General features: G+C 45.7%; 1 protein-coding gene across 6 annotated transcripts in view; it reads right to left on the bottom strand.

Moving 5' to 3' along the window:
* Positions 1 to 3,232: 3,232 nt before the first annotated feature.
* Positions 3,233 to 26,157, bottom strand: part of LOC128343599 (zinc finger protein with KRAB and SCAN domains 7-like) — a 38,018-nt gene continuing 15,093 nt past the window's right edge. For 2 of the 6 annotated variants that reach the window (XM_053292951.1, XM_053292952.1), the window contains exons 7-8: positions 25,566 to 25,700; positions 3,233 to 4,912 (exon numbers count right to left, since the gene is read on the bottom strand). In XM_053292951.1, the coding sequence (XP_053148926.1) occupies positions 4,197 to 4,912; positions 25,566 to 25,700 (851 nt within the window). In that variant the 3' untranslated portion in view covers positions 3,233 to 4,196. Of the gene's footprint in view, positions 4,913 to 11,618; positions 12,960 to 18,463; positions 21,903 to 25,565; positions 25,701 to 26,157 lie in introns of those variants that run through there. The other 4 variants (XM_053292956.1, XM_053292954.1, XM_053292953.1 and 1 more) reach the window with 4 other exon arrangements.

Raw genomic sequence — 26,157 nt, 5'->3', positions numbered from 1 at the left:
ACACAGATCTCCATCTTAGATCAAGAATGCCTGATACTTCCACTCCACCCTGAGTGCTCTGAATGGAAGACATTCCTCCCTTTTGTTACTGAATGAGGACAATCCTTGCTTTTGTCATTGAAGGGACAAGGCCATCAAGCTACAGGCTTAAACCCTTTTTCAAAAGAGGTAACCAGCTCAGACCAGACCTACCTTTAGACATGCAAGTTCTCAGAAGGATCCATTAAAGAGGAGGAGCCTCCCGTTTGGAGGGAAAGCCTCAACCCTGGATTGGGGTAAGACCAATGTTACATAAGAGATGTGCTCATCCTTTTCATTGGATCCCAGGGCTGTCTATCCCTGGAAGAGTAGAAAAGCGTTCCTCTTCTTTAATCACTAAAAAATAGGGGCCAAGAAGCTGACCAGAAGCCTACTCCTGCTAACTGAACAAAAGCGCCACCTTTTATAGTGGTGATCCTCTTTATTTAGCAAGGGGAGAGCAACTGGCCCTATCCATCCCCAGCACAGCATCCCTCCAGACATTGGCTGTTGCTGGTGTCTATCTTATGTGTCTTTTTAAGATTGTGAGCCTTTTGGGAACAGGGAGCCATTTCTGTGTAAACAGCTTTGAGACCTTTGTTGAAAAGCGGTATATAAATATTTGTCATATTCGTAAAACCTCAACCCTGGATTGGAATAAGACTGCATTACATCAGAAATGCACTGATTCCTTTCATCGGATCTCAGAGCTGCCTTTCTCTGGAAGAGTGGGAAAGCCTTCCCCTTCTTTAATGGTAAAGTGTGTTTTTGAGTCGATTTCAACTTCTGGTGCTCACAGAGCCCTGTGGTTGTTTTTGGTAGAATACAGGAGGGGTTTACCATTGCCTCCTCCCACACAGTATGAGATTATGCCTTTCAGAATCTTCCTATATTGCTGCTGCCCAATATAGTACCAGCGGGGATTCAAACTGGCAATCTTCTGCTTGTTAGTCAAGCATTTCCCCACTGTGCCAGGACCAAGAAGCCCACAATTATGTCACCAGTACAGTCATGAGTTCCCAGCAACCAGGCACTATTTCACCAGCTGCGACTAGCCTCCAGAAAAGAACAAGCTGTAAAGATTAATGCTCTCTCAGCCAAGCATCTGCCTACTGCTGGACTAAGGTAAAACTCAGTGCTTGCTAGTTAGTTAATGTTTTTGTATTTTCTTTTGAGTTCCTGTGTGTCTTTCTTTTTCCAGTTTCCCCTATTTTCTCTAGTTGCTTATTCTGTGTGCAACCCTTGTTTCTTAATAAATTCCATATACTTAGAAGTGGCTTCAGTCTGATTTAAAAGGTTCTGGAGAGTTACTTGCAAAACCCTTACCCATGTGCCTTGTAAGGTCATATGCTATTGTTGAGTTGTTTTCAGAATATATTGTTGTCTAGAGCTTGGTTGTATGCACTCTGGATTTACAGTGCCAGTAAGTCCCAAGCCAGACAGTTCTGGTCTAGGTTGTTGAAGCCATGTCTAAGCATGGCCAGTGGCTTTAGATCAGTCTTCAACTGGTGGCAGCCTACCTCAAAGGAATGGCGTCTCCTAGATTGGGATCAGAGGAATCTCTCTACTGAGGGTAGATCCCCAAAAAGCATAGAGCAACTGCCGTCTCATCACACAGCACCAGAACAAAAATTGAGGGGAGGGGCACAGTGCATGTATGAGTGGGTGAGCTGTGTCCCACGTATTAGATTTCTGAAGCAGAAAGAAAGGGGGGCTTGCCTTTGGGGGGGCTTGCTCACCCGTGCCCCTGTCCCCTGGAGCTGCCCTTCGGGACCGTCCTTATATGCCAATTCCTGTTCCAGGTAAAAATCACTGCCCCTATTTTCTACCTATTTTTGCATTTTGGGGAACACTTTATTTAAAAGAGGTTTATATGTGTCACACATTAAAGTAAATGCACATGCATTAATACAGAGGCACCAAGCTGTGCATAGCCTGAGTTTTCACACACAGTAGATGTTGTGTGGTATATAGACTGAATTTGTGTATAATGTATTGTAGTGTAATTATGCTTTTCTAGTATATCTTTCCCAATAGAACAATCGTTCTCTTGGCATTAAAGTCAGCTTAGGACAAGCTGCTGCAGAGCCAACTGTGATATGTTCAGCCTTGAGAAGAGAAGACTTTTAAGCACATGAGCCAGCTGGGGTGGTTGGTACGATCTAGGAGGATGAATGCTCATTGTGATTATTGACAAGGTCTAAAATCACAATGAGCCCCTAGAGATGGAAAATAGGTGGTAGCATTGCAATATTTTCAGCTTTCCAGGTGTTATGCTTTTATTGGCCTGACCATTGGGCTTGCAGTGACCAAATTTGCGATGGTGTTTCAAAAGCTTTTAAAAACACAAAAACAATTATAACATTTTATTGATGTTGTCAGAGGAGTGGAAATGAAAATTGGCAGGAATGTCCTCCAAAGATTACTCCATGAAGCGAGTACAACGTGTTCATTATTACCCTAACCCTGTGGGGAAATGCTTGAATAACAAACAGAAGGTTGCCGGTTCGAATCTCCGCTGCTACTATATTGGGCAGCAGTGATATAGAAAGATGTTGAAAGGCATCATCTCATACAGCATGGGAGGAGGCAAATGGTAAACCCCTCCTGTATCCTACTAAAGAAAACCACAGGGCTCTGTAGGTGCCAGGAGTAGAAATCAACCTGATGGCACACTTTACTTTACTTTCACCGTAACCCTTTCCTCTGTGCAAAAATGACTGCAATTTTATCCTAATCATTTGGGGATAAGGATAATGAAGGGGTGGTAACACACACAGAATGCTGTAAGTGCAACAATGCTATCACCTATTTTCCATCTCTAGACATTGCCAAAAACCACTATGAGCATTCATCTCCTGAGATGGTAGGTTGTGCCATCGAAATCGGTGTCGACTCCGGCGACCACAGAGCCATGTGGCTTTCTTTGGTAGAATACAAGAGCGGTTTACCATTGCTTTCTCCCACGCAGTTTGAGAGGATGCCTTTCAGCACCTTCCTATATCGCTGCTGCCTGATATAGGAGTTTCCCATATTCTGGGAAACCCACCAGTGGGGATTCGAACCAACAGCCTCCTGCTCTCTAGGCAGGTTGCTTCCCCGCTGCACCATTACGTGGCTTAGTCCTGAGATGGTACCGGTGGCTAAAATATGTGGGCCTGACTCATGGCCTATCTACAATTTTTCAGGTAGTTAAAAAGGACACCACTCCATAATAGTTAGGAAATCCAATACTTTACTGATGAAACCCTTTATTCAGACCTAGAGAATTTAGGAGCTTTACAAAGGAAAAAAAAGAGAAACAGTTCCTGCCTGCAGGTTCCCATTCTAATTACTAATAGTGCAATCATCTATGTGTTTACTCAGAAGTGAGTGAGTCTCATTGGGTTCTATAGGCTTACTCCCAAGTAAGTGTGCTTAGGATTGCAGTAAATTGGGCAAAATGTGATTTACAATTAAACTGCATCACCATTTCCAGAGACTCACCATCCCAGCTAAGACCAATCCACCCCACACATCATCAAAAAGAAAAACATGTAATTCTCCAGTCGTTCAGTCCTGACAAATCTTAGCACAACATGCCTCTCAATTTCTGAACAGGAGGCCTTGGCATGATCCCTACATTATCCAAATTCCTTCCCTCTCTGTTTCCAATTCAATATACTCTAGTACAGGGGTTTGCAACCAGTGGTACTCCAGATGCTGCTGAACTACAACTCCCATCATACCCAGCTGCAATTTATTGTGGCTAGGGATGATGGTAGTTCAGCAACATCTGGAGTACCACCGGTCAAGAACCCCTGTTGCATGGGTTGCATGGTTTATTTCTCCAGAATCATCATGGTCCACCTGTGCAAGTTAAAGGTACTCAGGCTCTCTTAACATTTAAGTCAGGGGTTCTCGGAGTTCAGGGTTCTCAATGTCTGAAGGCCATCGATTATGGATGATGGGATATGTAGTCCAGAACTATGGTTGTGGATGACGGGAGCTGTAGTCCCAAAACTTCTGGGGACCCAGGTTTGAGAACTTCTGATGCGTGCAACTCATGACTGACATAGAGAGGAAGGAAGCTGCACAGCCCTCAGGAACATATGTTCAAGTCACACAGAGGGCCTTCTGGGTAACGAGCTATGGACGCATTTTCTGTAGGACACTGAACTCTCACAGGATGAGCCCTGTTAATATGCTGTATGGATTCTCTGGTGGCTAAGAAGTGAATCTTTGCGACTGAAGCTTTTCCCACACACAGGGCACCCGTAGGGTTTCTCTCCTGTATGAAGTTTCTGATGCCGCTTTAGATGTATGTTCTGAGTGAAGAACTTCCCACAACGGGAACATTCAAATGGCCTCTCTCCAGTATGAATTCTCCAATGGGCTACCAATGCGCTTCTAGAAGTTAAGCTTTTCCCACATTTGGGGCATTCATACGTATTCTCTCCTGTCGGACTGCTCTGCTGTCTAATTGCATCTTCTCTCTGTTGAACACTTCTCCTGCCTGCTACATCTCCTGTATGCATTCTCTGATGTTTATTGAGGTAGGGGTTTTGGCAGAGACTTTCCCCCAACACAGGACAGTCGTCGATGCTCACTCTGGTGTGTATCATAGCAAGTCCTGATTGGTACCAGTGCATTCTCTCATACTTAGAGGTCATTTTTGGGCTGAGGTGCATGGTGGTTTCATCACTGGTAGCCATAAGAATGTCCGAAACTTTGTTGGTTTCCTTCTCTCCCTCCACTGGTTCCATCCCTTGATGCCTTTTGGTGTGACATCTTTGCTCCTCAATTTCAGCTGCCACTGGCCCATTTCTTTGAGTTACGTCCAGCACAGTCCTGGGCATTTCCTGTGCCTCACTTCCTCCACACTGAGAATTGAGCTTAGCTTTCTTCCCATCACCTGCAGAAACAGAAAGAGGATTTTTGTTTATTTTTTGTGCAAGGGTCAGCAACTTACGCCATGCATGCCAAAAGTGGCACTCAAAATTATTTTGAGAAGCACCTGCACTGCTGGGCAGGCAGCGGACATCCAGGATCAGTGGTGGAGGTCTCTCTGGATGGCTTTTGGCAGGCTCTGAAAAAATGAATGTGCGTGCTGGGAATGTGTGTCTCTGGGAGGAGAGCTAGTCTTGTGGTAGCAAGCATGATTTGTCCTTTTTGCTAAGTGGGGTCTGCCCTGGTTTATGTTTGAATGGGGGACTAGATGTGTGAGCACTGTAAGATATTCCCCTTAGGGGAGGGGGCTGCTCTGGGAAGAGCACCTGCACACTTGCATTCAGAAGGCTCCAAGTTCTCTCCCTGGCACCTCCAAGACAGGGCTGAGAGAGACTTCTTGGAGAAGCCCCTGCCAGTCTGGGTATACAATACTGAGATGAACGAATGGTCTGACTTGGTATATGGCAGCTTCCTATGTTCCTATATGCGAGAGAGAGAGAGTAAACCAGCTGACACAGAAAGACCATGGCTGTTGGTCCTGGATGTCTGCTGCCAGCTGGAGGCAGACAGTGGGTATCATAGCAGCCAGTCTTCCTCGCATATGCACTAGTCTACCCTTCAGCAACTAACTTTGCTGCTTTCCAGACAAAATATTTTACTCGTCAGATGGTTCCTCAAGTAATGTTGGTACATTACTCATCAGGACATTTTTTCACTCGTCACCGACTAGTAGACTAGTGGATTTCCTCAGCCCTGCCTATCCCTATATCCTTACACAGATATCCCTATACAGAGGCACCCCTCCTCAAACTGCTTTTGAAGACTTAGCCCATCACTTCTAAAAGGTTGCTGACCCCAGCTACAGTGACCTCTTTTCAAGAGTACTGCAACCTCCATCTTGTGGGCTTGATCTCCGCTCTCAGTGGTTGTGACTCCTTAGGAGCTGGGTTGTGTAAATTCTGTGCCGATTTTTATTTTTTGAATCCTGCAACAAGTTTACACATATTCCATGCTTGCAAAATGTTCCTAACTGCACTAGTTATGCAGGTATGCCTACCTTAAACTTATTTGCATAGTTTGTCTTTTGCTTTTCATGCAAAAGGAAACAAATGTGCAAGTCACTGAAGAGCACACATCTATCCGGTTAATCATACTAGTCTTGCCTGAGATCATCCCTGTTGGAAGGGGAAGGAGATCACTCCTGGCAGAATACAAAGAGCAGCCCGCTGGATCAGAATCAAGATCTGAAGTCCACCTAGTCTAGCATCCTGTTTCAAACAGTGGTCGTCCAAATGCTTTCAGGAAGCAGGGCATGAAGATGATAGCCCTATGCCTTTGTTTCTCCCCCACGCACTAGTATTCAGAGGTATACTGCCTTCATGGATTTGCCTACACTCATTTTAGAGCCATCTAAGCCAGTGGCCAGCACAACATAAGAAGCCCCAGGTTCCGTCTGCCTTCTATATCAGACCATTGGCCCATTTAGCTAAGAACTGTCTATCCTGACTGGCAGAATTATTTACACTGACTGGCAGCAACTCTACACTGACTGGCAGCAGCTCTTCAGTTTCAGGCAGGAGTCTTTCCCAGCCCTACCTGGAGATGCCAGAGATTGAACCTGGGGCCTTCTGCATACAAAGATAACCCTGCTAACCTGGCAAAGAGGCACCTTTTAATGTGGTGATTCTCTTAATTAGCAGGGGGAGAGTAACTGGCCCTCTCCACCCCCAACACAGTACTTCCAGTGACTGTTGCTGGTGTCTATCTTATGTTTCTTTTTAGATTGTGAGCCCTTTGGGTACAGGGAGCCATCTTATCTATATACTTAATTCTCCAAGACGTGCCTTTTCACATGCGTGGCGGAACTCACACGCATGGCGGAACTCTCGCGAGAGTTCCACACATGCGGGCAGCCAGCAGTTTGGGTGGGCGGGGGAAAGCAGTGAGGCCAGAACTCACTGGGCCAGGCACAGAGCAGGTGTTAGGAGGTGGATGGCCAGTGGGCGAAGCCTCACTGGCGTGAGGAGGCAGCCTGAGGAGGTGGCCGGCCGGCCGGCGGGCAAAGCGCCAGCCTGAGGAAGTGGCCAGCCGGCCGGCGGGCAAAGCTGCGCCAGCCTGAGGCAGCTGGCAGGAGGAGGTGGTGGCAGGCTGGCTGGAGGAGGCTGGGAGGGGGAAGGGACTGGAAGGGGGAAGGGACTGGAAGGCGGCCAGGTGGGTGGTGAACGGCTGAGGATTTTGGGAAGTGGTGGAGTGGAGAAGTGGCAGCGGGCAGGGAAAAGAAGCCTGGCTGCTGAGGGCAAACAAATGGGGAGAGTGGGGGTGGGAAAGAACTGGGGCAGAGGGAGAATGAACTGGGGCAGGGGGAGAATGAACTGGGGCTGAACGGGGGGGAAGAGTCAGGGAGAACTAGGGGCACAGATGCTCTGTGCCCGATCAGCTAATTTATTTATTATTTCTCTGTGTAAACCACCCTGAGCCATTTTTGGAAGGGCGGTATAGAAATCAAATCATATCAATCGATCAGTCAATAATAACGCTCTGCCACTGAGCTATGGCCCCATCCCCATATGCTGCCTCAACATCTTGTGGCAGCAGACTCCAAAAATTCACTGAGTGCTGTATGAAGAAACTCTTTCCTTCTACTACCAATCCATTTAATTAGGTGACCTCAAGTTCTAGGACAAGGGGTCCCCAACTTGTGGTACTCCAGATGTTGCTGAACCACAATTCCTATCATTCCCAAGCTAGTTTATTGTGGCTGGGGATGATGGGAGTTGTAGTTCAGCAACACCTGGAGTACCACAGGTTTTGGGTTTTTAAAAAAATTTTCCACCCCCCCACCCGCTCTTCCTCCAAGGACCCAGAGCAGTGTACTACATACTTAGGTTTCTCCTCAACAACCCTGTGAAGTAGGTTAGGCTGAGAGCAAAGTGACTGGCCCAGAGTCACCCAGCAAGTATCATGGCTGAATGGGGATTTGAACTCGGGTCTCCCCGGTCCTAGTCCAGCACTCTAACCACTACACCACACTGGTTCACACACCACGCTGGCTCACGTTGGGAATCCCTGTCCTAGAATTTAGGGATGTGCACGGAACCACAGAAGCGTGGTCCGGCACTGGGGGGAGTCTCTCTTTAAGGTGGGGGGTGGTAGTACTTACCCCCCCGCCACTCTTCCCCCTCCGGTGCTGGTGCTTTTAAAAATCTTCTTGGGGTGGCAGAGTTCCTCCCTGCCGCCCCTGCCCCCGTCATCGTTCTTTAAGCCAGAAACGGAGAAGAGCTAGCGGCGCGCGCGCTCGTATCCACTGCTGGCGCGCGTGCGCCACATACATTATGTGGCGAGCGCGCACCAGCGGCGGAGACAAGCACGCGCGCCGCAAAGGGCGCATGCGTGCCACTAGCTCTTCTCCGTTCCAGGCTTAAAGAACAACAACGGGGGCAAGGGCGGCAGGGAGGAACTCTGCCGCCCCAAGAAGATTTTTAAAAGCACCAGCGCCGGAGGGGGAAGAGCGACGGGGCGGGGGTAAGTACTACTACCCCCCCTTAAAGAGACACTCCCCTGCCCTTCCGAACCTCCAGACCGCCGGAATGCCGAACCGGTCCGGAGGGCTTTTCAATTGTGCCCGAACCGAACCTTGCACACTACTACTAGAATTCAGGTTGGGAATCCCTGTCCTAGGATTATAGGCAAGGGGCTTTATCCAGCTCAACACCATGCATACTGTTCTAAATCCCTATCATGTCCGCCCAAGGTTGGGCCTTGCCTCCAGTGGCAGATAACTAGGGCATCCACAAGGCTGCTGGATGCCCTTTGCCCTTTCACACTGGCTCACCTCCCACCCATCTCTACCACTTGGAAAAAGGAGAAGCATTTGATCTCTTGCCTCAGGCTCAAAGACGCCTTAGGCCACTGCAGGGTCCTCCCTTAAAGCAAACACACTTCAGTGTTTCCTTACAAGACGGGTGCCCCAACCCCGTGATCATTTTGGTTGCCCTTCTCTGTACCTCCTCCAGCTCTACGATATCCTTTCTGCAGTGAGGTGACTAGAACTGTACATGCAGTCTCAAATATTGGAAACTGCTCTTTGAGCGGCAGATACAGGCCTCTAGCCGATCAAGAAGTTTCTGTACCCCACCCCCGGACTGGAATTCCCAAGCTTTCTTAAGGATAAGAAAGACAGAAACAATGACTCAAATTTCAAACAGGTTTACTGATAAGTAAATCCTAAGAAGGCCAAGAAGCACAACGTCTCATTACATATGCTTAGCTTAGAGTGTTTTATGGAAAATTCAACATTCTCAGAATATAATAGGGATCAGCAAGCAGAGGCCCCTGAATGACACCTCATGGCTGGGGCAGCCTTTCCATGTGGCGAGGTGAGGTGAGGCAATCACCTCAGGCAGCAGGCTACTGGAGCACTGGCAAGTGGGAAAGTTCTCCTTCTGCCATTTTGAAGAGTGAGTGTACCAGTGCTGATACCCCACCCTAAGAAGACTGCCCTCAGGCCTGCTCAACTTTGCCCCCCAGCAGACTACAACTCCCATAATCCCTAGCCACAGTAGCCAATAGCCAGGGATTGTGGGAATTGTAGGTCAACATCTGCAGAAGTTGAGCATCCCTGCCTCAGATTCTGTCACCAGAAAAGCCACTCCCCCCACACCTTTTTTAGTACATTTGCCAGCTGGGGTGGTCATTGCTGTCTGGCAGATTGTGATGAGCCCCGTCTGGGGCTCATTGTGATTTCTGACCCAGTCTACATGCCTAGAAATGGAAAAACAGATGATGGCATTGCAATACATTCAGCTTTCATTGTGTTCACATGTTTGTTTGTTTTTTGTCCTGACCATCAGGCCTGCAGCGGCCACATTTGCAACGGTGTTTTAAAAGCTTTTAGAAACACAAAAATGACTATAACATTTTTTTGATGTTAGAGAAGTACAAATGAAAATTGGCAGGAATGTCTTCCAAAGTTTACTCCATGGAGAGAGTACAATAATTTGTTACCCTAACCCTGAACCTAACCATTTCCTCTGTTTAAAAACGACCACAATTTTACCCTAAACATTTGGGGGTAAGGACAAAGGACTTACCAAAAGCTGTACGTGCAACAATGTTATAACCTAATTTCAATCTCTGGGAGTAAGATGTTGCCAAAATCTATATGACTATTCATTGTCTGAAGTGGTACCAATAGCCAAAATGTTAGGCCTGACTCATGGGCCACATGCCTCCAAATTTTTGTGAAGTAATATGTTCCATAGTAGTCCCCTTTCAGTGCCATAGACTGAGATCTCCAGTAATGGTGCTAAGCACCTCTGCAGCATTTAGCAATCCAGAATCGCACTGCTGCATGTGTGAGAAAAAGATCCCCCCTCAATCTCCCTTCCCCTGGAAGCACTCAGTGTGACCCGGAAGTAGATCCCTGAGGGCTGCACAATCTTGGCAGAGCCTTGAAGGCTATCTAGTCTGACTTCTGCTCAATGTAGGAATCTACATCCCTGACAGGTGGCCATCCAGCCAGGGGCATAGGGAGCTCACCAGCAGCCGCGGGACAGGGTCAACCAGCACCCCCAGTGTTGTTTTGTGCACGTGACAGCCATGGTCATATGCAGGGGGCATTGCCACTGAGAATGGATGAATGGCATTCTTTCTTGCTCCGAGCAGAGAAAGAATGCACCCAACCCAAGCCCACTGCTGCGTGAATGATGTACTGAGTAGATACATAATAAATAATAAATGCGGCAGAAGGGGATGTGTGCCAGAGCAGGGGCAGGTGAGTGTCTGGCAGCCCCACAGAGGTGTGGGGGAGAGCGAGAGGGGGCCCTCTGGGGGCTCTCAGAAGTGTTTGGGGTGGCAGCAGCCTGAGGACACATGCCCCATGCTCAATGAAAGCCACGTGCATGCATCCAGCCCGCTTAAAAATCTCTAGTGAAGGAGAGTCCACTAGTTCACGAGGCAAATTCTTCCACTGTCCCACAGCTCCCACAGAGTTACAAAATTCTTCCCAATGCCTAGCCTAAATCTGCATCCTTGTAATTTAAACAATTGATTCTAGTCCTGCCTTCAGGAAGTTTGACCAGCACAGAATAGATTGGAACTAGGTCCTTCAAGCTAGCTCTCCCCCATCCTGTGTTATGAATTTGATTTTTCTGACCCAAACACAGGACTGTATATTTGTCTTCAATGAACGTCCTCTTGTTGGTTTTGGCCCAATATTTGAGCCTGTCTAAATGAGATTGAATCTTGATTGTACCATCTTAGATGTTCACTATCACCATGGCTTTGTATCATCCCCCAATCTGGATAACACAAATCCCCCCCATTCCCTCCTCCAAGTCATTCAGGAAAATGTTGAACAGCACAGAACCCTGTAGCACTCCACCTGATACACCCCCTTTGGGATGACATTTGATGGAGCCATTCATGTGTTCTTGCTGGGTACGTCTGTTCAACCAGCTGTGAATCCATCTAACCATCTAACATCACGTAGCCCACATTTTACCAACTTGTCAACAAGGATATTGTAGGAGATGTTGTCAGTGCTTTGCTAAAATCAAGATGCACTATGTCCACAGCATTCCCATCATCTACTAAACTAGCTGAAAGGGGATGCAGTTGGGAAAGGATGGCCTCCCAGTAATTTAAATATACAAATACTAAGAATGAATGTGTTCATGCAACACAAAGTTACACATATTCCTTTATTGTATGTTGTAGGTCACAATACATTTCCACAAGCACTTAGCCTCTTATTTTGGTTTCTCTATGGCAACAGAACCTGCTCTGGAAGAGGCAGGACTTAAAGCTCCTAACTTGCTTCTCTAATGGCTCTCCAGGAAAAATGGCTGCAGAGCAAGGAGTATTAAGTCTCTTAATGCCATTCATGAAATCTACATCATGCAATTAGTGCAGCTTTTTTAACCAAAACTCTTCCAATTTGAAACATTTTCATAAGAAGTTTTCATACATTCTCTACAAGTTCCTTTATAAATTTCCTGATGTCTGATCAACTTCCTGTGAACAGTTATTCTCCAGTATGAGTTCTCAGAAGACTCATCAAATGTGCTTTCTGTCTGAAGCATTTTCCACACAGAACATCTGAATGGTTTTTCTCCAGCATGAACTCTCAGATGTGTTATCAAAGCATCTCTAACACTGCAGCTTTTCTCACATGCAGAGCATTGGTACAGTTTGTCTTCAGTATGAATGCTGTGATGTCTTATAAGTATTCTCTTAGTATTGCAGCTTTCCCCACACAGCATCTGAATGGTTTCTTGGCAGGATGAATTTTCTGCTGTCTAGTCAATTCTCTTCTAGTAATAAAGCCTTCCCCACAAGCAGAGCATCCATGCAGCTTCTCTGCTGTATGAACTGTCTAATGTACCCTCAAAGATAGTCTGTGTTTGAGGCATTTCCCACACTAAGTATATTCATATTGTCTCCCTTCAACATGAGTATCTTGATGCTGCCATAATGCTTTGCTGCTACCGAAGCGTTTTACGCTCTTGGCACATTCATAAGGCTTCTCTTCTGTGTTGCTATTCTGATATCCAGTCAACTTCTCTCTCTAGTGGAAAGTTTCTTTGTACTCAGAGGGTTTATATCGCTTCTTGCCTATATGACTTCTCAGTGTATCAGGCCAATGTTTTTGCTGGCTGTTGAATGCCAATGTGGGGCATTCATAAGGGTTCTCTCTGGTATGTACCATTTCTGCTGATCCCTTCTGCCATACTTGGGATCCCTTCTGCCATACTTGGTGAGCAAAGGGCTTTTCCCTCTCTATGCAAGTTTTGTTAACAGCTTCAAGACCTTCTGCAACGGCACTGGATCCATCCTCCCTGTTTACTGGCAGCTTCTCCCCTTGTTCTTTGGACTCACTCCTCTGCTTATGAATTTCAGGTGTCACATGATGCTCCACTGGGCTATTTCTGATAATGAGTTGTGCATTTCCTCTGGCCCAGTTTCTCTCTGTTGCAGGTTCTGCACCTTGACTTGATGTCTCTTCTCAGCACCTGAAGAGACAGAGAGAGGCATTTTGTCTATGCTCTGGTCAACTCTTTCCTACATCCTTGGCAACCTCCTCCTGGCTGGCCTGTCCTCCAGCTGATTCAGTAAATCTCTTCTAGAACTCAACTTTCCCTTCTTGTGTCTATGATCATTTCATATCCTTCTCCTTACACCCAGATTCAAAGAATGTGTATTCTTTGATTAAAACAGTGTCAGCTTCTGGAAAAGTTCCATTTTGCAGCTAGCATAAATTATGCACATCAAGGTTAACACAGCCATGCTGGGTTAGGTTTGTACAGTTTAATCTGCTCCAGCTAAGACCAATGCTGCAAACTTCCCTTACCGCAACCTTGCAGATATATTTTATTTTTTCAAAGTGTGTGGCCACACAATGTAAGTGGATTGCTAATTTCTTTCATTTGTACTCCTCAGTTAGGATACGCTTCCTGATGTCTAGCCTAAATCTGCTTGTCATTTCAGCAGATTGGTTTCAGTCCTGTCCTCAGGAGGTCTGACCAGTGCAGAACACAGTGGAACGATTGCTTCTTGTGATCTGGGCAGCGTGCTTCTTTTTTGAGCAGCCTAAGATTGCATTATTTATTTATTTTTAACAGCTAAAGTACACTGATGACTCATGTTCAGCTTGCCTATTAGGACACCTCCCTTTTCCATGTATTACTGCCAAGCCAGGTCTCCCCCATCCTGTACTTGTGGGTTTGGTTTTTCTGACCCCAACACAGGACTTTACATGTGTCTTCATTGAACTTCCTCTTGTTGGTTTTGGCCTGATATTCATGCCTGTCCAGGTCAGACTGCATCTTGATTCTTCCATCTTAGGTGTTAGTTGTCGCCCCAGCTTTGTGTCATCCACCATCTACATGACACAAATCCCCTCTACTCCCTCCTCCAAGTCATTCCCGAAAATGTTGAACAGCACAGGGCCCAGTAGCACTCCACTTGGTACCTCCCCTCCAGGATGACATGGTGCCGTTAATGTGTTCTCACTGGGTATGTCTGTCCAACCAGCTGTGAATAGTAGCATCACCTAGCCCACATTTTACCAACTTGTCAACAAGGATATCGTGGGAGACATTGTTAGTGCTTTGCTGAAACTAAGATGCACTATATCCACAGCATTCCCATCATCTACTAAACTAGCAATACTGCTGAAAAAAGATGGTCTCTCAGTGCTTTAGATATTAAAATGCTAAGAATAGTTTTCATGCAATACAAACTTATGCATATTCCTTTATTGTATATCGTAGGGTACAATACATTTTCACAAGCACCAGTCTGAGGCTTGGCCTCTTGTTTGGTTTTTTCTATGTCAACAGAACCCACTCTGGAGGCGGCAGATGTTAAGACTGCTTACTTGCTTTTTAAATGGCTCTCCAGGAAAAATGGCTGCAGAGCAAGGGATATTAAAAGGGTTTTTAAAAAAAAGTTTTAAAAATGTTTTTGTATTTCATTGTAACCTTTTGTTTTGCTTGTAATGTGATTTTAACTGTAAGCTTTATTCACTTGTTGCTTGATTGCTTTGCTTGGTGAGCCACTGAGAGGATAATTATTATGGGGTGGCCAACAAAGTTGTGATTAAGTCTTTCAATGTCCTCTCCTTCATGAATTCTCCAGTGTTTAATCATTGTAGCTTTTTAACCAACAAAACCCTTCCCACTTGAAAGGTTCTGGTAAGGGTTCTCGTAAATTCTCCATCCTTTGTTAATTTCCTGATGTCTGATTATCAGCATTTGAACCATTTCTCTCCAGTATGAGATCTTAAGTGACCCATCAAATGTACTTTCTATCTGACACATTTCCCACACAGAGAACATTTGTATGGTTTTTCTCCAGTATGGACTCTCAGATGTGCTATCAGAGCTCCTCTAACAGTGAAGTTTCCTCCACTCACAAAACAGCTAAATGGTTTCTACCCAAGAGGTTTCTCTCCGGTATGGGTTCTCAGATGATGCATCAAATCTACTTTCTGTCTGAAGGAATTTCCACACACAGAACAATAGTTTGGTTTTTCTCCATTATGAACTCTCAAGTGTTGATGGCACTTAATCAATCAATCAATGAACTCTCAGATATGTTATCAAAGCATCTCTAACAGTGAAGCTTTTCCCACAAGCTGGACATGTGAGTGGTTTCTTGTCAAGATGAATTCTCTGATGTCTTGTTAATTCTCCTCTGGTAATAAAGCTTTCCCCACAAGCAGAACATTTATGCAGCTTCTCTGCTGTATGAATTTTCTTATGTATCCTCAAAGATTCTCTGCGTTTGAAGCATTTTCCACACCAAGTACATTTATGTGGTCTTCCTTCAACATGAGTTTCTTGATGTCGCCATAATCCTCACTTCCTATTGAAGTGTTTTGCACACTTGGCACATTCATAAATCATCTTTCTCATGTGGCTATTCTGATGTCCAGTCAACTTATTTCTCTGATGCAAAGTTTTCCTGCACTCCGAGTTCATCATGTTTTTCACCTGCATGAATTATCTGTTTAGCAACATAACATTTTGGCTGGCTGTTTCCCCCCAATTTGGGGCATTCATAGGTGTTCCCTCTGGCAGATACCATTTCTGTTGATTTGTAGTGCTATCTTCTGATTTGTAGTGTATATCTTTTGCTATACTTGGAGAACAAGGGCTTTTCCCTCTCTGTTAACAGCATTTACAAGACCTTCTGCAACTGCACTGGATCCATCCTCTCTGTCCACTGGCAGCTTCTCCCATTGATCTTTGGACTCATGCCCTGCTTATGAATTTCACCTGTCACATCAGTACTCCATTGGGCTATATCTGCTAATAGCAATAGCACTTACATTTATATACCGCTTTATAGCCGGAGCTCTCTAAGCGGTTTACAATGATTTAGCATATTGCCCCCAACATTCTGGGTACTCATTTTACCGACCTCAGAAGGATGGAAGGCTGAGTCAACCTTGAGCCCCTGGTCAGGATCGAACTTGTAACCTTCTGGTTACAGGGCGGCAGTTTTACCACTGCGCCACCATTGTTCATTACCTCTGGCCTAGTCTCTCCCTATTGGGAACTTTCCATCTTGATCTGATGTCTCTTCTCAGCACCTGAAGAGACAGAGAGAGGCATTTTGTCCATGCTCTGGTCTACTCTTTTCTCGACACCTGCACCGCCTAGAGATGTAGATATCAGGTGGTATATAAATATGATAGATAAATAAATAAATAAAACCACCTCCTCCTGGCTGGCCTGTCATCCAGCTGATTCAGGAAGTCCCTTCTAAAACTCAACTTTTCCTTCCTGTCTCTGTGATCATTTCACCCCCTCTACTTACACCCAGGGTGATGTGTATCCTTTGATTAAAAGTCTGCTTCTGGAAAAGTTGCATCTTGCTGCAAGTATAAATTATGTTTATCAAGGTAAATAGAACCACTGTGAGATTATGAATGAACAGAGGGATTCTGACACCATGCTGATTTATTTTCTACAATTTAATCTGCTTCAGTGAAGACCAATGTTGAAAACATCACTTCTTACTGCCTTGCAGATATATCTTCCCCCCATCCAAGTGTTTGGACTCACAATAGAAGTGGATTGTTCTTTCTCTCATTTGGACTCCTCAGTTCGTTAGATCATTTGAACTTTTAGTATCTCCTTTACAGTGTGTATTAAGCTTTTGTGTATTACTTTGTTAGTCTCTGTTAAGGCTTTTCTTAAGGTTTCTACCTCATTATTCCTTTCAAAGAAGGGAGCAGGAAATACTAGCATTATTGAAACACTATATATTGTTAGAATTTTATTATTATTTTCCTAGAATCAAAGACAGTTAGAATTGGAAGGGACCTCAGAGATCTTCTAGTTAAGCCCTCTACTCTATGCAGGAAACTGCTGCAGCATCCTTGACAGATGGCTGCCCAGTTTCTATTTGAAAACAAGGCAGACTGCCCCACTGTAGAATGACTCTTACAGTTAGCAAATGCTTCTTGATGTCTAGCCTAAATCTGCTTTCTTGTCACTTCAACCGACTTGTTCTTGTCCTGTCTTGGTATTACCTATAAAGCTCTCAAAGGCTTGGATTCAGGGCAGTGTTCCCTGTAAGAGAGAATCCTAAATGTTGTTTATAGCTCCCAGAATCCCTAGCTGCTGAGGATTGCCGCTGAGGATTGCAGTGGATTTGGCTGAGAATGCTGGGAGCTGTAGTCAAGAACATCTGGGATTTTCTGTTAGAGGGAACACTGGTCCAGGGTATTTAAGAAAGCACCTTCTTTTTCATGAACCCTGCTGCCTATTAAGATCACCTGGGGAGGTCCAGTTACAGTTGCCACCGGCTCGTTTGGAAGTGACTTGGGCCCAGGCGGCTTTGTGGTGGTGCCCCGGGGCTTTGGAATATGCTGTCAAAATAAGAGCATCTCCATCTCCGATTGCTTTTAGGAAGACCCTCAAGAAACACATTTTCTCAGGCTTTCAGCTGAAATTAATTTCAAACTGTTTGTTTTTATACTATGAAATTGCTTTAACTTTTTTATTCTGCAAAATTCTTTTTACTCTGTTTTATATTTGTTGCTTTAAATTGTGCGCACCACATAACAGGTTCTATAGAAAAATAAATTAAATAAGGCTTCTCTTCTCTGTAGCTTATGTTGTGTGGAAAGTTTCCTTGTAGTCAGAAGGCTTATATCGCTTCTTGCCTGTATGACTGCTCTGCGTATCAGGCCACTGTTTGCTCCCAACATGGGGCATTCATAAGGGTTCTCTCTGCAGATTCATTCTGTAGTGATCCATTCTATTCATTCTGTAGTGATCCATTCTACCGTACTTGGTGAGCAAGGGATTTTCCCTCTGTGTGCACGTTCTGTTAACAACAAAACCGGATCCATCCTCTCTGTCCACCGGCAGCATCTCCCCTTGTTCTTTGGACTCACACCTCTGCTTATGCATTTCAGCTGTGCAGTCAGAAGTGTCGGAATACCTGATCACACCATTCCCGCACCCTACCAATGGGAGGCAGCTGATTGTGGGGCAGTTGTTCCAGGGAATATGGTGGTGTTGGTGTTTCTTTAAATCCCAATCCAGCACTGGCACGAGTAAGGCTGGGCAGATGGAGAATGCCAGGAGCATCCATGGGGACTCATGCAGGGGAGGCTGGGAATGAACTGGAGTTCCTCCCAAAGCTTCAGTCACCAGACATCCCTGCACGCATTCCTAGCCACCACTGTGTGAGTCCCACCCTCCCCACAGATACTTCCAACATGCTTCCCATCTTCCCCATCCGGCATTATCCCCACCTTCCCAGTGCCAGTGCTGGGAACCCAAACCCACCCACCCACCCACCCCCACATTCCCTGGGGCAATTGCCCCACTATCAGCTGCCTCCCCATTTGAGGGGTATGGGAATGGCATGATTGTGAATTCAGACACTTCCAGTGGCACAGCCCCATTAGTATGTGTGTATATATATATATATATATATATATATATATATATATATATATATTTAAAATCCAAACCATTAATAACAAAAAACCTCATATATCTGATTTTTATTGCAGGAATGGGGTAGGGGCTTGACAACTACAAAAGCTGCTGAAGATTTTTATACTCAATTTCAAAATAATTTTACAATCCTTGGAGCAATGAAGACATTCCAAAAAAAGATTACTTGACAGATTTACACCACCACCCTTTGCATTCAAATTTAAAAACACAAACACAAATTCCCTAAATAGCTTGGAACATGCAAACTTAAGGACTGTACTCCTCCATATGGATCTCCTCTCACACTCCATTGTAAATTTGAGGCCCTGCTCCATGTGCCGTTGCCTCCTGGGCAATCTCTAGGAGTGGATCCCATTCCAACCATAGGCATTATCTATCAATGCACCCATAACAGCGATTTCTAAGATGTTAAACAGCTATTCTTTCATGGCTGGAATTGTATATAATTTTTAAATATATGGCATAGACAATCCTAGCTGCTACTAGATTCTGGTGGGGAAAAATCAGTAATAGAATATTCCCACACAGATCATTTAACAAAACTTCCATTGGGCCAAATTCCACATTTTCTTGGTAACTTGGCCAGCATCCTCACCAACAGTATGGAGGTGCTGTGTGCAAAACACCTCTACAGTGTTTAGAGGCGATTCTGGATTACACTGCAGTGTAATCCGGAATCATGCTATGTGGGAGAAGGGGGATTTTCATCACCCTCTTCCTTTTGCAGAAGTGCTTTTTAACAAAAATACAGTATGTCCCAGAGGGTTATGCGACCCTCAGGGACACGCTTTCTACTAGTTACAGGAAAATTAGAACAACCTCTGCTATGTATTCTTGGGAGAGGACAAAGAGGCAGAGGTGTCTTCCCAGACTAGTATCCCCCAAGATCCTCTTATACTGGACAAGTCTAACGGATAGCAGAATCACCTGTGTCAGTACTTTTTCCAGTGATTATAACAATGAGCAAATTAAGCTGATATATATGCACTAGCAAGAGAATATTTCTTACCATAAGGCCTTTAAAAAAACCAAACCTTTAATATTAGTGTCCAAAATAAAAGAATAATCATTTTTGGGCATTCGTTTCTATATGTAGTGAGTGAGATGCAAATTCAGCCCAGTGCATGCTCTGATAGGGGACTATGTTTTCTTGTAAACTGTGACCAATGTTCAGGGTTTCTCTCTCCATATTTTAATGGAGAAACATACAGATAATGGAATCACTTTAATCAGCCTCCCAATATGCTTACGGTGTCAAATGCCCCACTGGTGTGTCACTTACCCTGTCCACACCACTGCTCACAGTTACATAAGTGTTAGTCTGCAAAGGGAAACACTGTAATCGTGATGGCAGGTGCTTCCATGATCTTTAAAGCAGGCCTGCTCAATTTAGGCCCCCCAGCTGTTTTTGGACTACAACTCCCTTAATCTCTAGCCATAGTAGCCAATAGCCAGGGATTACGGGAGTTGTAGGCCAACATCTGCAAGAGGGCCTAAGTTGAGCAGGCCTGCTTTAAGAGAAATGCTGCCATGGATTGACCCAGGCTGCTCATCATGAAAGCACTTCCCATCACAGTTACAGCTTTTTCCTCTGCAGATGCTACTGTAACCATAAGCAATGAGGAGAAGTGAGTGAGTGATGGCATTGCAAGTGTATTGGGAGGCTTTTGATTTAAGTGTCTGAACAGGGCTCTTGTGTGGTAACAGAATCAGTTTGCAGTATTGCTTGCTAGCTATCAAGGTAAATCATTAACAGAAAGAAAAGGAGATGTCCTGAAGCACATCTACTTATTAGCATTAATTTAACATTTAAAACTTCATTAACATTAAAACATCAATCGACTTTGAGATACTGCATCTGGAAAAACTGGTGCTGTGTTCTCATGACAGACACACGTGCATGCTACTTGGGCAAACTGGCTTGTTAAGCACACAGATGTAGACCTGAATTCACATTTAAAAAGCTAATTTGTTTTCCTCAAGAAGGAGACTTCACAGAAGGCCATCAGGAGGTAGTACTTTTGTACACAGTACCAGTATGAATGACAACATGGCTTTCTTCGCCCCAGGGTAGTGATCTTCACTAAGTCTTAAACAGGGACCATTTGGGCAAAAAAATTAAAATGAAATAAAGGCGGGGTGTGTGCATGTGCAATGCAAGAATCATTTCCTACTGTGCTGAGTGCAACACTTTCCCCAGGGCCAAAAGAGGCCCTTTAAGAGAAATAGAGCCTTGCAGAGCACCAGCACCATCTTGAAAGGCACATACAGAGCACTGGGAAGTGTAGTTCCTCCCTACTGCTTTCTCCAGCACTCTGTACGTAACTCCCAAGATGGTGCTGGGGATTAATATGGCAGTGTTTCCTTTAAAGGACCCCCCCCCATCACCTCTGGGGAAAGTATAGCACTGTGAGTTTGGAACAGTCATCTCCACGTGATACCAGGTTGGGGGTGGGGGGCTGTGTGGAATATTTGGCTTTGACCAAACTTCACAAAGACCTAAAAAACCCTAACCCATCTTTTTAGAGAGGCCTTTTCATTTTGTGTTTGTTCCAGTAAGTTTTTAATCTCTATTGTTAACTGAATTTTATGAACGGTGGATCATCAAAGTGAACGGTGGATCATTAAGAGCCCCTGGTGGCGCAGTGGTAAAACTGCCGCTCTGTAACCAGAAGGTTACAAGTTCAATCCTGACCAGGGGCTCAAGGTTGACTCAGCCTTCCATCCTTCCGAGGTCGGTAAAATGAGTACCCAGAATGTTGGGGGCAATATGCTAAATCATTGTAAACCGCTTAGAGAGCTTCGGCTATAGAGCGGTATATAAATGTAAGTGCTATTGCTATTGCTATCATTCCATCTATTGTATTGTCTTTGTGAGCTTCCCCCAAGCAGTATCCTACTGGAGGTGTGGGATATAAATAAATAAATAAATAAATAGAAATGAAATAAGCTGGTCTGGGAGCCGCCACTGGCTCCCAGGCCTAGCAATTAAGGACACCGCCCTAGGACTTGTCAGGATATGTCCAGCCTTTGGTAAAATTCCTCAATTGGTTTTACAACAGCGTGTGAAACTTGGCTGGAGTGAGGCTTTATTTTCTTGCAGCGCAATAGAAGAAGGGCCATTCTCTCAGCCCAAACTGTAACAACTTTATTCCGTTTTTGAGGGCTGCCTGTTTTATTGTTTTAAATGTACAGAGCATCTTCTATCAGCTGATTGACAGTCCACGGTCTCTGCTGAAGGGAGATTTCTCTTTTTAAGTCTGTCCTTGTATCTTCTCTGAGCCTGTCTGTGACACTCTCTGAAGTGCTTCATTTGGTCTGGAGTCATCCTTTTCATACTAGCTGCCTTGCGTTCACGGTCCTTCTTTTTGACCTCTTCATAACAGGTTCTTTCTTTCAATCTTTGGCGGTACTGCCTCTGCTTTTCAGCAGGAGGAAGTGGCATAACTCCATAACCTGCAGCAATAACTTCCAGAGAGACAGCAGTATTTTAGTTTTGCTGCTACAGACTCAGAGCTATGCATCTTCCCTATCCTCCTTTTTTTCCTCAGGCAAGACTGATTTCAGTTTCCTCCAATTTCCTTTTACAGATGCCTTACCAATCACTAGATGAATCACAAGTGAATCAGGCTTGGATCCTGACTGGAGTGCATCAGTCCAACGATGCACAGGGGCAGCCTACATTGAACTGATCCGATAGTGTAGGTAGCATCAGATCAATTGAAGGCTTTCTCTGGTGGCTGCGACGTTGCATCTTTACTGAAGAAAAGCTGCTACAGGGCAGCCATTTTCCCTTAATAAATGCACCAGGAAAAGGACACAATGTCATGGGGTTGCTTCCTTCAGTGCCGGAAAGACCCTCCCTTTAAACTTAAGAGCCAGAGTCGCCATTTTGTTTGGTGGGCAATGACGATTGCCATGCTGAGACACATTAAGATTCATGGATGTAAATAAGAGTTCTCCCTCACCTTTCTTCAGTCTGTTTCTGCAGCACTGAACAATGGCTCCAGCCATTGTTATTGTGAGCACCCAGTACTTCCCACCCTCAGTAACCCTGTTAGCTAAAGCCTATCTGTCTTCCTGTGACCCTGAGGTGGTACACCACCAGAGACAGATTTCTGCTAAGTTAGGGAGACAGAATAACCATGGGAGCACCTGAGTTCCAGAGGGTCTTTTCTAGTGCTCTTCCTAAGAACATAAGAACAGCCCTGCTGGATCAGGCCCAAGGCCCATCTAATCCAGCATCCTGTTTCACATAGTGGCCACCAGATGCCTCCGAGAAGTCCACAGGCAGGGGATGAGGGCTTGCCTCCTCTTCTTCCATTGCTCCCCTGCAACTGGTATTTAGTAGCATCTTGCCTCTGAGCCTGGAGTTGGCCTACAGCCACCAGACAAGTAGCCATTGTAACTAGAAAACTAGTAGCTTCCTGGGAGAAGGGACTGAGAGACTTTGCTGGGCCTGACAAGAGCCCATCTCCCTTTGTCCTGGAGAAGGACAAGGGAAGGCAGAGGACTGCTTCTAGAATCATGCTTCTAGGCTTGAGGTTCTGAATCCATCTATTTTTCCCAGCTAAGAAAATTGCCTCCTGGTCTACCATCACCTAGACCAGGAAGAAGATATGAATGATTCGTTTTGTAATTTTTCATTTTAATTCTGACCCTAATTTACATGTAAACTCTGCTCCTTTATTTTTTACTGCAACAAAAACTTTTTTATTTTTTACAATAATACTGGACTGTGCTGGGCTTTATACCAAGTTTGCCCTTCTCATGCCTGCTTGGACTACACCAGGCCTGCTCAACTTTACCCCCCACCGCTGTTTTTGGACTACACCTTCCATAGTCCCCAGCCACAGTGGCCAATAACCAGGGATTATGGGTGTTGTAGGCCTGCAGTTGAGCAACCCTGCACTGCACACTACACAAAGGCTCCAGAATGTTGGGGGGGGGGAAGGGCGAGGTTCCCTGAAGCTTTGGGGGAATACCCATATTTGCATGCCTGAACACTCCCGCGAGTGTTTGGTGGAGTTTAAGGTTACACAGGTATCCAGGCAAAGACTCTGATTATTAAAGCCTCTATACCAACCTGTAAATGGTTGGTGGTGGCAACAAAAACCCTTTCAGGAGAAACTGCTAGTGGTGTGCATGGAACCATGCCTCCGCGGTTCGGTGCTGGGGATGGTGGTTCTTTAAGGGCGGCGGGGATGGGTGGGAGCACTTACCCTTCCTGCTGCTTCCCCCCCTGCCAGCGCGCCTTTAAAAAAAACAAAAAAACTTCTTGGGGCAGCAGTGTACCTCCCTGCTGCCCCTGCCCCCGTTTAGGGGTGAGTCCGAACCGGTCCGGCGGCCATTCTAAGGAATGGCCGAACTGCCGGACCGGTTCGGCCCTTGCTGGTCCGGGTCCGGGTGGAGGGTATAACTTTAAGGGCGGGAGGGCTTTCTTACCCCTCCCGCCTCTTCGCCCCCTCCAGCGCCCGTATTTAACTGAATAACGGGGCGCTGGAAACCAGCCGCCCCCGCCGCCCCCCCCAAGCAGATTTACATTCAAAGGTACCCATACCCCTGCCGCCGCCGCCGCCGCCCGCCCGCCCGCCCGCCAGCCAGCCCTCCCTCCCAGCTGCCCACCCGCCCAAGTCCTTACCCAATGGTTTAGGAGAAAACGAGAGGAGCTACCGAACAGAGCTCCTCTCGTTAGGAAGGCCTCCAGCAGACTGAAGGCGCTTTGCGCGCGCCGCAAAGGACACCGATCGCCGGAGGCCCGGTCTACCCGGCCTTTTCCCGGCGGGTAGACCAGGCCTCTGGCGATCGGTGTCCTTTGCGGCGCGCGTGCGCAAAGCGCCTTCAGTCTGCTGGAGGCCTTCCTAACGAGAGGAGCTCTGTTCGGTAGCTCCTCTCATTTTCTCCTAAACCATTGGGTAAGGACTCGGGCGGGTGGGCAGCTGGGAGGGAGGGAGGGAGGGAGGGAGGGAGGGAGGGCGGGCTGGCTGGCTGGCTGGCGGGCGGGCGGCGGCGGCGGCAGGGGTATGGGTACCTTTGAATGTAAATCTGCTGGGGGGGGGGCGGCGGGGGGGGCTGGTTTCCAGCGCCCCGTTATTCAGTTAAATACAGGCGCTGGAGGGGGTGAAGAGGTGGGAGGGGTAAGAAAGCCCTCCCACCCTAAAAGAAAGGGCCCCCCTTCGGTGCCGGTCCGGACTGGTCCGGACTGTGCACATCTCTACCCCCGTTTTCAGCCAGAAGTACCACACACACAACATGTGCATGGTACTTCTGGCCGAAAACGGGGGCAGGGGCGGCAGGGAGGTACACTGCTGCCCCAAGAAGTTTTTTTTTTAAAAAGGAGCACCGGTGGAGGGGAAGTGGCAGGAGGGCTAAGTGCACCCCCCTGCCCTTAAAGAACCACACACACCCCAGCGCTGAACCTTTGAACTGCACCACATTCAAACCGGTTTGGAAGCCTCTACAATGGCCTCCGGACTGGTTCGTGCACATCCCTAGTAACTTGCAGGGTGCAGAGGCTTTAACAACCAGGGTCTTGCACTCTGGATTCTCCACACCTTCCATGTGGCTGCTGGGGAGAAAAACAGTCCTTTTAAATGCCATGGTTGCTGCTGCCCACAGAGGCAACAGCTTTTGTTTAATAAAAGCAAGAAAAGTCACACCTTGCTGTTGCAATTAAGGCCTGTAGCTCAATGCAGTCTACTGGATAACCGTGCATTGGACTGGAAAGAATTTAATTTGACATCACTCTCATCTGATCTGATGCAAAATTGGTGGACAGGCCTTACATTGATCCAGTGATCAGTCAATTCAATGCAAAGCTCTACCAGTTTCCATTATTTGGAGCAGGCAGAAATCAGGTGATTGCAATGCTTTGGTAGGAAGACTAGTGATTTGCCAAGCTGCTACATCTTATGACTCTAAGTTGTTACATTTCTCCTGCTAAATATTTTTGCTAATCCTGTACAAAACTATTTACTAATTTGACTACATTTATTTATTCCTGCCTTTACCAAATAAGGGTGTTTACATATACATAACATTTCATTCTCTCTCACTCACACTCATACTCCCAGGAACTATTTAGAAGCACAAAGCTATTATGGCATGCAAATAACTATAAAGAATACTTACACCTAGGCCTACTGTAGTTCACTGCAGAATAATGGCTATGGTCTTGTAACTGGTGGTCAAATATAGAAGACTGACTACTTTCTGTTGGACTGTGCATGGAACATGTTGAAGCCAAACAGGAAACTGATTCCGTTACTGTGAAGAATGATTCCATTACCATGTATTTTGGAGAGATGTGAAAAAATAACTAATGCAAGTATTGTGGCAAGTTGGGCCATGAAAACTCTTTGCTTACAATGACCTGAATTTTTCTGGCTGCTCTTTTAAAAAGGGTTTAGGCACTTTTTACGGCCACAGAATCATTATTAAGTTATAGAATATAGAGTTTACCCCGCTTTGTTCATTTTTAAAAGCTCTCCAATTGGAAAAAAGTTCTCTCTAAGTTACATTGCACACATTTAGTAACCTATTGTCTTTGTTATCCATATTGTAATAAGTTGTCAATGAATGCTGCATTTGTGTTAAATATTTCAGACTATTAATCCACAGATATATCTCTACTGAATGATACCAACTTTGGTCAATTAACATCATTTTTAATTTGTCACCTCTTTGTCCCTCCTTTCATGGAATTGCCCTACAACAAGTATCA

Source organism: Hemicordylus capensis, chromosome 2, assembly GCF_027244095.1.
Source record: "Hemicordylus capensis ecotype Gifberg chromosome 2, rHemCap1.1.pri, whole genome shotgun sequence".
Taxonomy (NCBI): Eukaryota; Metazoa; Chordata; class Lepidosauria; order Squamata; family Cordylidae; genus Hemicordylus; species Hemicordylus capensis.
Note: the sequence above shows the minus strand (reverse complement) of the source record. Positions and strands in the feature narration are given on the sequence as shown.